At 41.1% G+C, this 14,119-nt stretch overlaps 1 protein-coding gene across 1 annotated transcript in view; it reads right to left on the reverse strand.

Moving 5' to 3' along the window:
• cher (filamin-A) overlaps positions 1-13,514 on the reverse strand; it is a 313,136-nt gene extending 299,622 nt beyond the window's left edge. The window contains exon 1 of the mRNA XM_065216459.1: positions 12,986-13,514. Within this exon, the coding sequence (XP_065072531.1) occupies positions 12,986-13,003 (18 nt within the window). The 5' untranslated portion in view covers positions 13,004-13,514. The remainder of the gene's footprint in view (positions 1-12,985) is intronic.
• Between the last annotated feature and the right edge of the window lie 605 nt (positions 13,515-14,119).

A 14,119-nucleotide genomic window follows, 5' to 3' on the forward strand; every position in this document is an offset into this window, starting at 1 on the left:
CTGATAAAAAAGGTCTATGGGAAGGCATGGTCACGAAGACGTGAGTTTCGTGAAATACAAATCAACCACATCTGCACTAGCCGAAGAAGACGAATTCATCAAGAAGAAGGCCTTTATTATGGGTTGAGTGATTCACCATGCAAATGGAGTATCATTTAATCGAGGATGACTCGTTGTCACTTCACTTCATTATCAACGGTAATAAGGGCCTTAGCAAGGGGTGGTCACTCTACACACTTGTTTTGCGCCAACTTTTTTCTCAGTGTACCTCAGTGTGCCGCAGTTGTACCGGCAGTGTCAAGAAGTCATTGAACTGACTTTTGATTGCTTGTGAATAATGCCTTGTTTGGCAACCCGGTATTTTAACAGCTTTTATTTTTGTTTTTTTTTTTTTTAACTAGTGCGTTTATTTACTAGGCTCAGTCGTGTGTTTTGTTTTTCAATGTTTTCAAAAACGACATGGACTCCAGTTGGGACTACACACTGGATGCATCCGTCTCCAAGGATGCCTTCAACGGACGAGCTCCGTTGCTACACGATCCTTCCATCTTTGGCGGAAGGCCGACTCCGCACAACGAACGTCAATCATTAGTCAACCTACCCTTCTGGGAGCCGGCGGAGGAAATGGATTTGCACCGAATTTTTCACCGCCCGAGTATCATCCGTCGGAAAACTGGAAACCAATACCGGCCAGAACACACGTCGGACTGATGAAGGACGCACCGCTGACCCGAAACGGACCAGCCAATTTTCCAAGCTGAACTACTTGTCAGAGTCCACCAACCCGTACACCCTGCAAGACAATTCGATCAGCTTCAAGGTCTACAGCGCCTCCAAGAACAATCGCTTCCCAGGCCAGCAATAATCGCATTCTCCACTTCTTCAATAACCCACCCGTATGCCGTCCGAGGATCTGCTGCTGACTGCATTCACCACCAAGGGCTGCCACCCGTCGCAAGTGCGAATGTTCCCGCTGAAATCGGGAAGTTCCTCCTCCGGATTGGTCGAGTTCCCGAGCGTAGCCCTGGCGGTGAACGTCATCATGAAGTGCAACCACAGCGCGATGATCACAAATGCACAAAACTCCCGTTCATTATGAAGCTGTGCTTCTCCTCCTCCAAGAAGATGAACGGTGCGTGGAGCAACGAGAACACCGAAAACACGTTAGCTTTGAAAGAGCGGAAGCTTATTTTCTGAGAAAAGAAAGATTTTCCTTTTTCTGGGTAGTTAATGTTATGATTCGTAATTATAATTTCTTATTGTGTTAGTTGGAAGTGCAAAAAGGAACGAGAATAAAAATTTGTTGAAATATTTGAGATTTTGCCAAGACAGTCCTCCAACATTCTATGTTGGACGATGGAATGGTTGATGTAACAGCCACCGCCATGCATGTATTCGAGCAGTTTTGTCTGGTTGTTGACTTTCCGATTAAAACTCAAGCACCGCTTGTCGTGACCGGCCCAAGATTTCCAGGGTCGACCACGGCTACACAAATTAGCGATGCAGCTCCCACGGCTGCGGCTGATTCCAATGCTGCTGCTGCTGTTCCTTCTGCTGGTCCGTCTCCTCTAAAATTCGTCAAAAAAGACGGACTAGCAGCAACATTGGAAGCAGCCGCAGCCGTGGGAGCTGCATCGCTAGTTCGTGTAGCCATGGCCGGAAACCTCGGTTAGGTCAAGATACCGCTTTCAGCTGTTCTTCGTATGAGAGGAAATGTGGATGCGACTACCGTCACGGGTGTAACGATTTTGAGAATCCATGGTGAGACTTGGCGGAGATTCACGGTTGTTTTGAAAATAAGTTGACTAGGAGTGGCAACGTCAATAACAAATTTTGACACATGTACACTGGGCAGGCGCAGAAAAAGTTCAGTGTTGCCAGTAACTTTGAAGATCATAAAAATTGTAACCATGGGTGCCAAACAACGTCAATGACTACACCCCGATGTGCCCCAGTTTGATTTTGGCACACTGTGTAGAGTGACCAACCCCTTGGGCCTTAGTCAAGAATCCGGAACAAACGAAGTACTGAGATCGTACCTGAGTCTAGGTGCTTAGTGATGTGGTTGTGGTGTGGCATCACTCAACATATGCCAGCTTCAGGGCACATGACATCGAAGAAACTGTTAAATGTGTGAGGTAATGCCCCACCATCGCCACATCAGTGAGGTCTGGCTTATCAGTCACCTTCTTTCTGGTTGCTGAGAACGGAAAGGCGGAAACTAAATCTGTATCTATTTTTCAGATAGTGTGACGGGCGAACTTTTCCTAGTATGTAGTTTTTCAAACACCTGTGTCTAGGTCTGGAACGGGACTTGACAATCAGGTAGCGTAGTATCGGGTAGTTTCTGATTGGTCGATTTGACAGTAGCAATCGTGGAATAAAAGGGACAGAGGGATCGCATCCATCTGGCTGGCAGTGATGCCGGAATTATGCCGGTTGACGTCAATGGCGTTGTTCATTGCATACATTTGCGAAATGAAAGTTGTATAATTGAGTGCACTGCGTGTTTTAAGCGATGGATATTGTTGTTTATTTATGGTTGCTTTTATTGTGTTGAGCAAAAATGATGTTTTAAAATAGAAAAAAATATATTTTACATTCCTGGCATCATTGGTCAACTCCGTCAAACATCACGCACAACTTTCCGAAAGGCATTCTTCAAAAACATTAAGAAGAGTGAGAAGCTCGATTGTCAAGTCCCGTCCCGGATAAAAATGAACAATATTTATGGCCTACTTTGATTTTGTTTTAAATTTTCAAATCCAAATCTTTTGACAGATTACTTTTTCGACTTGTACGAACAGTGTAAACACGGTCAGATAAAGGGATTCGAGGGTGCGGGGGGTGGACAGTCGCTCAGCCCGCGGATGTAAACAATCGCGACGTAGTGGAGACGCTCAAACGCTGCCAACTGCAATCAGTTCCAATCAGTCAGCAAATGGAGGAGCTGAGACGTCAACTGCAGCAGTGCAAAGGGCAGCTCGGATTGAAGTCAACCGATTAGACCATCAGCCCAACGATCGGTCAGCATCAGCGAATCCAAAATCATAAAGCTACCAACGATAAAGACTCATATAGATTGAGAAACACTCATTTAATTAAATTGGTACTAACTCTGTATCCGTAATTCTTCATCAGAGCAAATTCTCAGATCCTAATTCCCGAGAAATAATTGCAAGAACCACTAATGCAGCTGAGTCCAATCAACGATTTAACGTGTAACGCTATACCTACTAATCTGAGTGGTGCGAAGTGAAAGTTTCTTCATGTTGGTAGTGTTGAAATAAACGTTTCATCACCGTCGGTTGGTAGAGAGAAGTGTCAAACGGCTTTTTGTGCAGAGCCGATTCGTGACTTTGTGATTGTTTGTTGACATTGTTCATAGCTGGAGTTTTTACGGAGTGGAATAAAATTCAGAATGAAGTGTTTTGCTCACTTTTGCAATTATAAAGATGGACACGACGAAAATCAAAACATCAGTTTAAATAAGCACTTGCTCAGCCTCCTAGTGAATATCCCATACACAGGAGAAAATTGTCATAATTTACAAGGAAAAATTTTGAAACGATTTGTGATGTATAGAATCAAGTGTGCTCACGTAAAAAGAACAAAAAAACGAAGATTCAATAGTGGAACAATGTATAATGTTTGATTTTTAAGATGTTTAAATAAATATACACAGAAAAGTCTGTATAATGCATCCTCATTTAATCTCATCCCTGTTTTGCTTCTGTCTGCAAAATATACTTTTCATTTCAGGGAAGTCAAGAAAAAATAAAACCCTGACACATCCTCTACCTGACTTGCAATCAAACATAGTAATTTTTATTTGTATAAATTGTTGCAAATCAGATGCAAATTTAATGTGGCCGACGATATCTATGGAAGTGCTGTCGAAATTCCCTGGGACCTCCAATGGCAACGATTTGACTTCCCTCCAAATCGTGTGAAACTCGAACATGAAAACTCTATAGAACCCCCGTAGAACCTTGCTGGCAGCAACTAAAATATCCACTGAAACCTCTTCTGTCGCGGGAAAAATCTGTTGAAATTTCCTGGAACTTTTGTACTATCATCACAAATCTCCTTAGAACGTTCTCCGAAGTCACAGTCGTTCCTGAGCGAAAAAAAAATCGGAGGGGTTTTTTTCAGCGCAGGAGTCTACTTTGGTCCAAAATACGCAATAATACTGTTATTTTTAATTGTTTGAGTCGTTTCGAATCACGTTTTTAAAAAGATCAAAAACATCACTGAAAAATATTTATTTTTTATTTTGGACGATAACAATACTTCTATCTATTTCAACGAACCACAATGATAAAAAAGTGGTTCGATTTGACAGCTCGAAAGTGGTTCGATTTTGAGGTCCGTCTTCGCACCACTCAGCTACTAATCTACCCAGCACTGCCCTTTATGTGAGCTCTCAACAAACGCCATCCATTATTATACCAGAGTCGCTGAATCTGCGGATCTATTTTCTGTTCACCTCATTAATCGCACCCAAACGGCCGTATCCGTTTAGGTTTGGAGGTGTGTATTACAGTGCGAATCTTCGCATCGACGTCGCCACAATGGCTGCGTCGTCGGACCGTAAGCAGCCTATAAATATACTCTATCAAAGATACGCCATCACGTTCGCAGTCGAAGATTCATTGACCGCTCAAATCATGAACCGCGCCGAGGAAGCGAAAACGTTAGGCACCTTACCTACATTGTGTATTTACCACAATCAAAATAACCTGCTGCTGCGACATAATTGGTGGTGGGTTAAAATTGGATCCCTCCTCGGTCGACTTGTTGAGATATAAGAAGTAACAAGCTATAAATACCCCGATATGAAGCGGGACAGAAGGAGCGCGCAGATGATCTGTTTACACTTTCATAAATCTCATCTCAACCAAGATGAGTGGAATTAGAGGGTCCGCCCCTGGATGCTGGTGGCGCTGTCTTCCCGTTCATCAAAGTGACTCATTCAAGTGATCAGCTGCTCGGCTAGGAAAATTTATTCGTCCTTAGGGAACATCCATCAATGACGTAGCGTTTGAGGGGGGTGTGGCTGAGAAGTTGGGACCGGCCATGTGTTAGGTTTAGGGAAATATGCTCGCGGGGACGGGGTCTGAAATTGGTCAAACATAAGCTACGTCATTTATGGATGGACCCTTATGTGTGATTTCACATTCAGATCGAATATCTTTCTGTTGATGCAGATGGATGAGAAAATAACAAAGCGCAAAAGTAGCGTATGAATCAGCCGAGAAGCGGTGTCGGACAGAGGAAAACCTGCACATGTGGTAGAGTGAACAGAATTTTTCACATTGTTTTCCGGCGGGTGCAGGAAACACACTTTCATTTTCATTTGTTGTGACGTATTTCGGGGGGTGTGATTCACCGTGTGCAATGATCGGCAAGGCATATTTTGAAGATATTTGGACATTTGGTGCACACAATTGAAGTTTTTCCTTATAACAGTTTGAGTTCAGATTTCAAACAGTTTCTTGAAAATTGGAATTTTGAGCAAAAGCGTAGGACTCTAAGACCAGAAGGTACTATCGTTGGTCCCAAACTAATCGATGCACTCCTCGAATCATAGGAAAATCCACGAACCCCTCATTTTATCCGTCAGATTTTCATAGCGAATCAAAACAAACATAGTGTAGTACTAGAATTTCGACTAGAATAGGGTACGTTAATCGATTTGCTTGGGACCAATAGACTAGTCAAGTAGTGAGCCAATTTAAAATCGCTACTTTCCACCGGTCTGCAGGACTGCATTATTGTAAAACGTCATGTCTTAGCAACGGCACATTTTACTTTGATTCGATCAGTGTTCTAGACTGAAAAAAGCCTGGAGAACACGATTTAAAGGTTGGGAACACTGCCAAAAAGAGATAATTAATTTAATTTCAGATTCCTTGCGAATTTTCATTTCATCGAAGACATCATATCAAGAAGACTTGTCAGAATCCAAGCGACAGATACAATAGCGCTGCGCTTGAGTGAAGCTGGAAGCAACCATAGAAAAATGAGCAATTACACAAACCTTTCTTATGAGGATGTAATCTTTGCCATCAAATTCGTTCGAAGCATTTATTGAGCGGCAGATGACGCGATTGTACAGGATTGTATCTGTCTCATAGCGTTCGCATGGAAGAGTTGCCAGTCTTCTTGATTTGTTGTTTTCGATTTTATGTAGCTCAATTTGACACGGAGATATCGACTTTTTTTTAAATAGTATGTTTTTTTTAAAGGTGATAGGTAAAATATATGCATGACGTGAAGAAGCTGCAGTTCGATAAATTGACGCCACTTTGGAATCTACGTCATCGTTTCCGGTTTTCTAAAATCCAAGATTACGAAATCCTGTTCTTGAAAAACTGCCAAATACCCTACAATATGGGTATTTGTTTGCTATGAAAACGACGTGTAGAAGCTGGAATTGACGCCATTTTGGAATCCAAGATGGTTTAAAAAATTCAAGATGGCGACTTCCGGGTTATGATAAACTGTAAAATACTCTAAGTATGAGCATTTTCGGAACGGAAACGACGTGTAGTGGCCGGCTGCTGGTTTTCTAAAATGCAAGATTGCGATCTCCGGTTTTTGAAAAACTGTCAAATTCCCTACAATATGGGTATTTTTTGGAATGGAAACGACATGTAGAAGCTGGAATTCGATAAATTGACAGCATTTTGGAATCAAAGATGGTGGTTTCCGGTTTTCTAAAATCCAAGATGGCGACATCCGAGTTCTGAAAAACTTTAAAATACTTTTCAAGATGGGTATTTCCGGAACGGAATCGACGTGTAGTGGCCGGAAGTCGATGATTGACGACATTTTGGAATCCACGATGGCGGTTTCCGGTTTTCTAAAATCCAAGATTACGAATTCCTGTTTTTGAAAAATACCCTACAATATGGGTATTTTTTGGAATGGAAATAACGTGTAGAAGCTGGAATTCGATAAATTTACGCTATTTTGGAATCCAAGTTGGTGGTTTCCGGGTTTCGAAAATCCAATATAGCGCCATCTGAATGCTGAAAAACTGTAAAATACCCTTCAAGATTGGTATTTCCGGAACGGAAACGACGTGTAGTGGACGGCAGTCGATGATTGACGCCATTTTGGCATCTTCGATTGCGGCTTCCGGATTTCTAAAATCCAAGATTGCAACTTCCAGTTTTTGAAAAACTGTCAAATTCCCTACAATATAGGTATTTTTTTGACTAGAAATGACGTGTAGAAGCTGAAATTCGATAAATTGACGCCATTTTGGAATCAAAAATGGTGGTTTTCGGTTTTCTTAAATCCAAGATGGCGACATCCGAATTCTGAAAAACTTTAAAATACCCTTCAAGATGGGTATTTCCGGAACGGAAACGATGAGGCTGGAAGTAGATTATTGACGACATTTTGGAATCCGCGATGGCGGCTTCCGGTTTTCTAAAATCCAAGATTGCGACTACCGGTTTTTGAAAACCTGTCAAATATTCCCTACAATATGGGTATTTTTTGGAATGGAAACGATGTTTAGAAGCTGGAATTCAATAAATTGACACCATTTTGGAATCGAAGATGGTGGTTTCCGGTTTTCTAAAATCCAAGATGGCGACATCTGAATTCTGAAAAACTGTAAAATACCCTTCAAGATGGGTATTTTCGGAACGGAAGCGAGGTGTAGTGGACGGCAGTCGATGATTTACACCATTTTGGAATCTTCGTTTGAGGCTTCCGGTTTTCTAAAATCCATGATTGCGACTACCGGTTTTTGAAAAACTGTCAAATACCCTCAATATTGGTAGTTTTTGGAATGGAAATGACGTATAGAAGCTGTAATTCGATGAATTAACACCATTTTGGAATCCAATATGGTGGTTTCTGGTTTTCTAAAATCCAAGAGGGCGCCATCGAATTTTGAAGAACTATAAATACCCTTCAATGTGGGTATTTTCGGAATGGAAACAACGTGTAGAGGCCAGAAATCGATGATTGACGACATTTTGGAATTCACGATGGTGGTTTCCGGTTTTCTAAAATCCAAGATGGCGACATCCGAGTTCTGAAAAAACTGTAAAATACCCTTCAAGATTGGTATTTCCGGAACGAAAACGACGTGTAGTGGCCGGAAGTCGATGATTTACGCCATTTTGGAATCTTCGATTGAGACTTCAGGTTTTCTAAAATCCAAGATTGCGAGTACCGTTTTTTGAAAAACTGTCGAATACCCACAATATGGAGATTTTTCGGAATGGAAATGACGTGTAGAAGCGGGAATTCGATAAATTTACGCCATTATAGAATCCAGGATGATGGCTTCCGGTTTTCTAAAATCCAAGATGGTGACTACCGGTTTTTGAAAAACTGTCAAATACACTACACTCTGGGCATTTTCGGAACGGAAATGACGAGTATAGACCGGAATTCGAGGATTGCCAATTTATAATCTAAGAGGGCGGCTTCCGGATTTTGAAAAAAAAGCTGTCAAATTACATGCAATATGGGAAATTTTTCGAGTGGAAAGGACGTGTAGAAACCGGAATCCAAGATGACTGCTAATGGTTTTTGAAAAACTTTCAAATACCCCACAGCAAGGAATCAAAAATATCTTCAAATGAGAAAATGACAAGCGATCAACGAACCGAATAATAACGCTATGTCAGAAGTGAAAAGTAATAATGATATAATCTTCTTCGTTCTTTTTCATGACAAGCAGCCCGTGCGACACAACTAACTCGGGGCGGTAGAAGGAAACGAGCAAATTGTTGGCAAGCTGCTTCACGAAGTAAAGCCGAAAATGATACACGTGTGTTAATGGGAATTTTTTTGTTATGTCTTTTCTCGATTCATATCAAGCTGTGTCCTCATCCGTGTATTTTGCAACAAATCAGGCAAGCAATATATCATTATCCTTCTACCACTCGGATCGAGCTATGTTATAGAGCGAGTTTGTCACATGGTAGTCGTAGCAACCGTTTTGTCTGTATCGTTGGTTGCTTTATGTGTTTGGATTCGCTGCCCCACAGTATGGGTATTTTCGGAACGGAGAGGACGCAAGGCCAAAAATCGATGATTGACGTCATTTTACAATCCAAGATGGTGGCTTCCGGATTTCTAAAATCCAAGATGGCAACTTCCGAGATTTGAAAAACTGTCAAATAACCTAAAGTATGGGTATTTCGGAACAGAAACGACGAGTAGAAAATGAAAATCCTGATTGACGTCATTTTGGAGTCCAAGATAATGACTTCCGGTTTTTTTTAAATACTCTCAAATACCATACAATATAGTTATTTTTGGAATTGAAATGACGTGTGGACAGAGTTTATAATTGACGCCATTTTGGAATACAAGATGACGGCTTCCGGTTTTTGAAAAACTGTCACCTACAATATGGAAACCTTTTAAAATACAATATAGCGGTAATAAATTTTGGAAAAGTGTCATTCCCCAGAAGCTAATTCCAGAACGAGAACAACGTTTAGATGCCAAAAGTCACTGATTAACATAATTTTAGAATTCCGAATTTCGGGGGTATGGAAAGCTATCAATATGGGTATTTTGGGAATGCGAACAACGTGTCAATGCAGGAAATCGTCAGTTTATTACTATACAATATGGGTTTTCTCGGCATCGAAATGAAGTTTGACAAGTTTAACACTCCGAATACGATGCCTCCGAAAAACGTGTAACAGCAAGTTTGCAATGGCATAACTTAGCCATTTCTTAATGAATTTAAAAAAAATGGTGGTACCTTTAGAATTCCTAGGGTTTGTAGATGATGTTGGTTGTGAAAAGATTGAAAATAGAGTCGTCTATTTTTTAAAAACCGAAAAGAGTTGTTACACGTTTTTTTGAAAGATGTGTTTGTAGGATCTGTAATTTAGATTAATGGCCACAAATGTTCACAATTAGCCAGAAAACAGTCATGGTTCCTATATATGGATCCTGGCGACAAACGGAACGATCATCGAAAAATCCGGAACATCCGTAAAAGTGGTCAATCCATGAACCTGATCCTAGAGCTCTGCGGTTTTTTTTTTTGAAAACATTAGGATCTGTGATATAAGAATGAATTTGGGTCATTGACCCAGATGGCCATCGGACCGTCCAGCGGAAGATCCGGAACATCCGTAAAAGTGGACGATCCTGATGCAAGAGCTCCGCGTGTTTTTTTAACATTAGGAACTGTGATGATAGAAAGAATTTGGGATTGTGACATAAACATGAACCTGGATGTCGATGGGACCGTCCTCCGGAAGATCCGGAAGATCTGTAAAAGTGGTCAATCCATGAAACTGATCTTAGAGCTCCGCAGTTTTTGAAAAACACTATGAACTGAGATGATAGAATGAATTTGGGGTCGTGACATAAACATGGACCTTGATGGTCATGAGACCGTCCTCCGGAAGATCCGGAACATCCGTAAAAGTGGAAAATTCACGAAACTGATCTTAGAGCTCCGTGGTTTTCTTGAAAACGTTAGGAACTGTGATATTAGAATTAATTTGGGATCGTCATATAAACATGGACCCAGATGGCCATCGGACCGTCCTCCGGAACTGATCGTAGAGCTCCACGGTTTTTTTTTTCGAAAATACTTGGAACTGTCATATATAAATTAATTTGCGGTCGTGACATAAACATGTACCTAGAAGGCCATGGGACCGTCCTCCGCAAGATCTAGAACATCTTTAAAAATGGTCAATCCTCGAAACTGATTCTAGAGTTCTACGGTTTTTTCGAAAGCATGTGAAACTGCGATTTAAGAAAGAATTTGGGGTCATGACATAAACATGGACCCAAATAGCCATGGGACCATCTTCTGGTAAGTCCAGACCATCCTTAAAAGAGGTCATGTACAAGTACATGTTATGTCACGACCCCAAATATTTTTTTTACATCACAGTTCCTAATGTTTTAAAAAAAAACCGCAGAGCTCTAGGAGCAGGTTCATGGATTGACCACTTTGACGGATGTTCCGGATTTTTCGAGGACCGTTCCGTTTGTCGACAGGATCCATATATAGGAACCATGACTGTTTTCTGGCTAATTGTGAACATTTGTGAACATTAACCTAAATTACAGATCCTGAGCCACTTGCAAAATCCTACAAACACACCTTTCAAAAAAACGTGTAACAACTCTTTTCGGTTTTTAAAAAAAAGTAGACGACTCTATTTTCAATCTTTCCACAACCAACATCATCTACAAACCCTAGGAATTCTAAAGGTACCACAATTTTTAAATTCATTAAGAAATGGCTAAGTTATGCCATTGCAAACTTGCCGTTACACGTTTTTCGGAGGCTTCGTAGTCGGCGTAAAGTTTTTTACCCACCGTATTCGGAGTGTTAATGAAAAAAAGTCTCATCAACGGGACGGCGTGTAGAGGAGGTTCATTTTGTTATGTTGTCCATACCTATCACAGACGGATCATCCTGCAAAATTATCTCGCGTTGTGTACTGGAGAAAAATGTACAACGCCACGCGCCGAAAGCACTGCTGCTGATGATGACAACCGGACACCACCACTCACCACACGCGGTGATTGAATAAACACCGTTCGGCGAGACCGGATGGGATTCAATTTTGAAATCTGTGTTAGGGAAAGCGCTTTTAGCAGGCAATCGGTGATGTTTTTGATCACCATTGCAAAAGTTGGATTTTCGTGTAATTTTCAATAGTGACATAGGGTTAATTACCCCATTTCCAGCCTATTAAGCACAACCTGCACTTAGTCTTCCTTAATCTAGCGCAGTTTAGCACCAAACGGAATGCTATTATTACTGATGGCTTCCAAATTTATAATCCGTACGTACTGTAAGATTTGATAAAGAGAAACCAATCGTTTGACAATATCTAAAAGTCTAACACTGCTTCTTGACGCCAAACTCGGCCTACGGATTCTAAACTCGGCCTAACGCATTGAAATGCCATTGGAACGCCAATGAATTCACTTCGGCCTATTGGATGAAGATAAAACGTGATTCGGTGAGAGCGCTTCTTTTGTTTTTGGGAATTATGGGTGCAAACCTTCATATCACGCGTTCGCATTGACTTCGTTTCGTAGCGTATTAACTAAAGTATCGTACCAAACGCACAATTGACTTGTTAACTCTGAAATCATGGATTTATTTGAAGTTTTCTGCTCGATAGGCCCAAAATGGGCGATTAGGCTGAAGTAGTTCTCTACCCTATTGAAAATTAATAAAGTGTCATTAAAGCAGATTTGTAGAAAAAATTCCAATCGATTGGTTTGTTTAGAATTAAAGTCCATCCGCTATTGCCAAAGTTATAAGAGGTCAAAACCTTACCTCTTTTCGCAACGGGGACAATTTTGATTTTTTTTTTAATTGCACCCCCAATTGCCCCAATATATTGCCAAAGACGTAATCCTACGTCAAAAAACATGGGCAGGAACATGAACCTGAGTAGCTACGCAATACTTTCGTCATATTGTAATTCCTGAGGAACGCCGGGCATCTCAGCTAGTATGTTGTGTTTACTTGAAATCCACAGAGGGAGAGATGGGTGGAAAAAACAAAATACAATTCGGCAACACGGTTTCGTATGTCAAATATATTGCAACGCTTGCCAGAAGATACGCAACCTTTTGAATTTTCATTTCGATTCGATGTAAGTACAAAATTATAATTAAGTACATCGCAATAGTTTGCAACATTTCTTAGGGCTGTAAACCAACCAGCAAACATCAATCAATCAATCAATCAATCAATAGAGTTAGGGTATTATTTTTGATTGCAAAACCTACTTGAATTTTATTTACTACTCGAAGTGTAGTAAGCTTGAGTTCATACGACCCAATGTCCCAGCTAATGATTAGATTTTACTGAAGATAGAAGCGTTAGAAGGTTTTTAGACAAAAACTACCAAACAAACAATGTAACATTTACTCCTACAAAATCTCTCTTACGACGCATAAAATTGGTTATTCGTATAAATGTTTGTGTTCATGTTGTAAATACCTGTACTTGGACATCCATGTTGATGACTGCTTTGAGTTGTTTAGTGTTTCCTGTGTAGGTAGATGACAATGGGTGTATTTGTTGATGTGTTGATCCAAAGGGTAGTGGTGTGTCTGTATCTGCTTTTATGTTTCCGGCTATTCCTTTGTTCAGTTGTAGGATGTGGCAAATGTGTTTCGTTTCCTGTCCTGCGAATGTGTCGCTTTTTTATGTCAATCACAAGGTGGGACCCGGCCCCGGAGGATTCTAAAATTTGTTTACGATATTCTGCTGCGTCCTTCCTTCTTTCTTCACCACCTGTCACTGGGTATCAAAGACACGCGGGGGAGGAACGTAACGGGGAAGCAACAGCGAAATCACGTTCACTTTTTATTTTCGTTGCGTCCCGATTATTTTTTTTTCTATCGCGGATATTTTTAGCTGGTGATGACACTCGCTACACTGCTAAGTGGTGGACGAAATATTTCAAAGCAATTAATTTTTTGATTAGCCACTGACTGGACACTCTCTGTGGTTTTGTTGTTGTTGTTGTTGTTGTAGTTGTTAGGCACACTGGGGTTGGTTTTTGCTGAAAATAACAAGATTAATCACATGTCACACATGTCACGCGTCGTGACAAACAAACAAAGTAACCTGCGTTTTGTTTTTTTTTTCGGTTCGCAAAATTCAGACTCCTTTCAAACGTTGCACTCTTCCACTTTCTATGCCTTCTTATTCTCCACCGTCACTGATCGAGCGCAGAGTTGCATTCTTCTAAGTAGGCGTTGCTTCGCCCGAAATTTTCACGGTTCACGACGAGTCACACGGTGGTGGTCCAAATGAGTAGTGATTAAATGTTCTGACTAACGGCACATCTCGGGGGACAGGTGAATCGGTAAGTGTGCACGCTGGTGTGTATGTATGTGCGATCGAACATCTGTTTTCGTTGTGAAGACAACTACAACCCGATTTGGGACGGTGGGGTGTCTGCTGCTATCGGTCTATTTCGGTTGTCGGGTGCTGTTCTTGGCAATTTTCACGCGTCGTTTTATTTTCACACACTTTTCCGCTTGCCAAAAAGAAAAACACCGTGACGAACGACGACACCGATGTTGTTGCGAGGCAAGCTCGATTTGCGCGGATGTAAACACAAAA

This window comes from Ochlerotatus camptorhynchus, unplaced genomic scaffold (assembly GCF_037179485.1).
Source record: "Ochlerotatus camptorhynchus isolate MF236.1 unplaced genomic scaffold, CSIRO-AGI_Acam_v1.1 ptg000063l, whole genome shotgun sequence".
NCBI lineage: Eukaryota > Metazoa > Arthropoda > Insecta > Diptera > Culicidae > Ochlerotatus > Ochlerotatus camptorhynchus.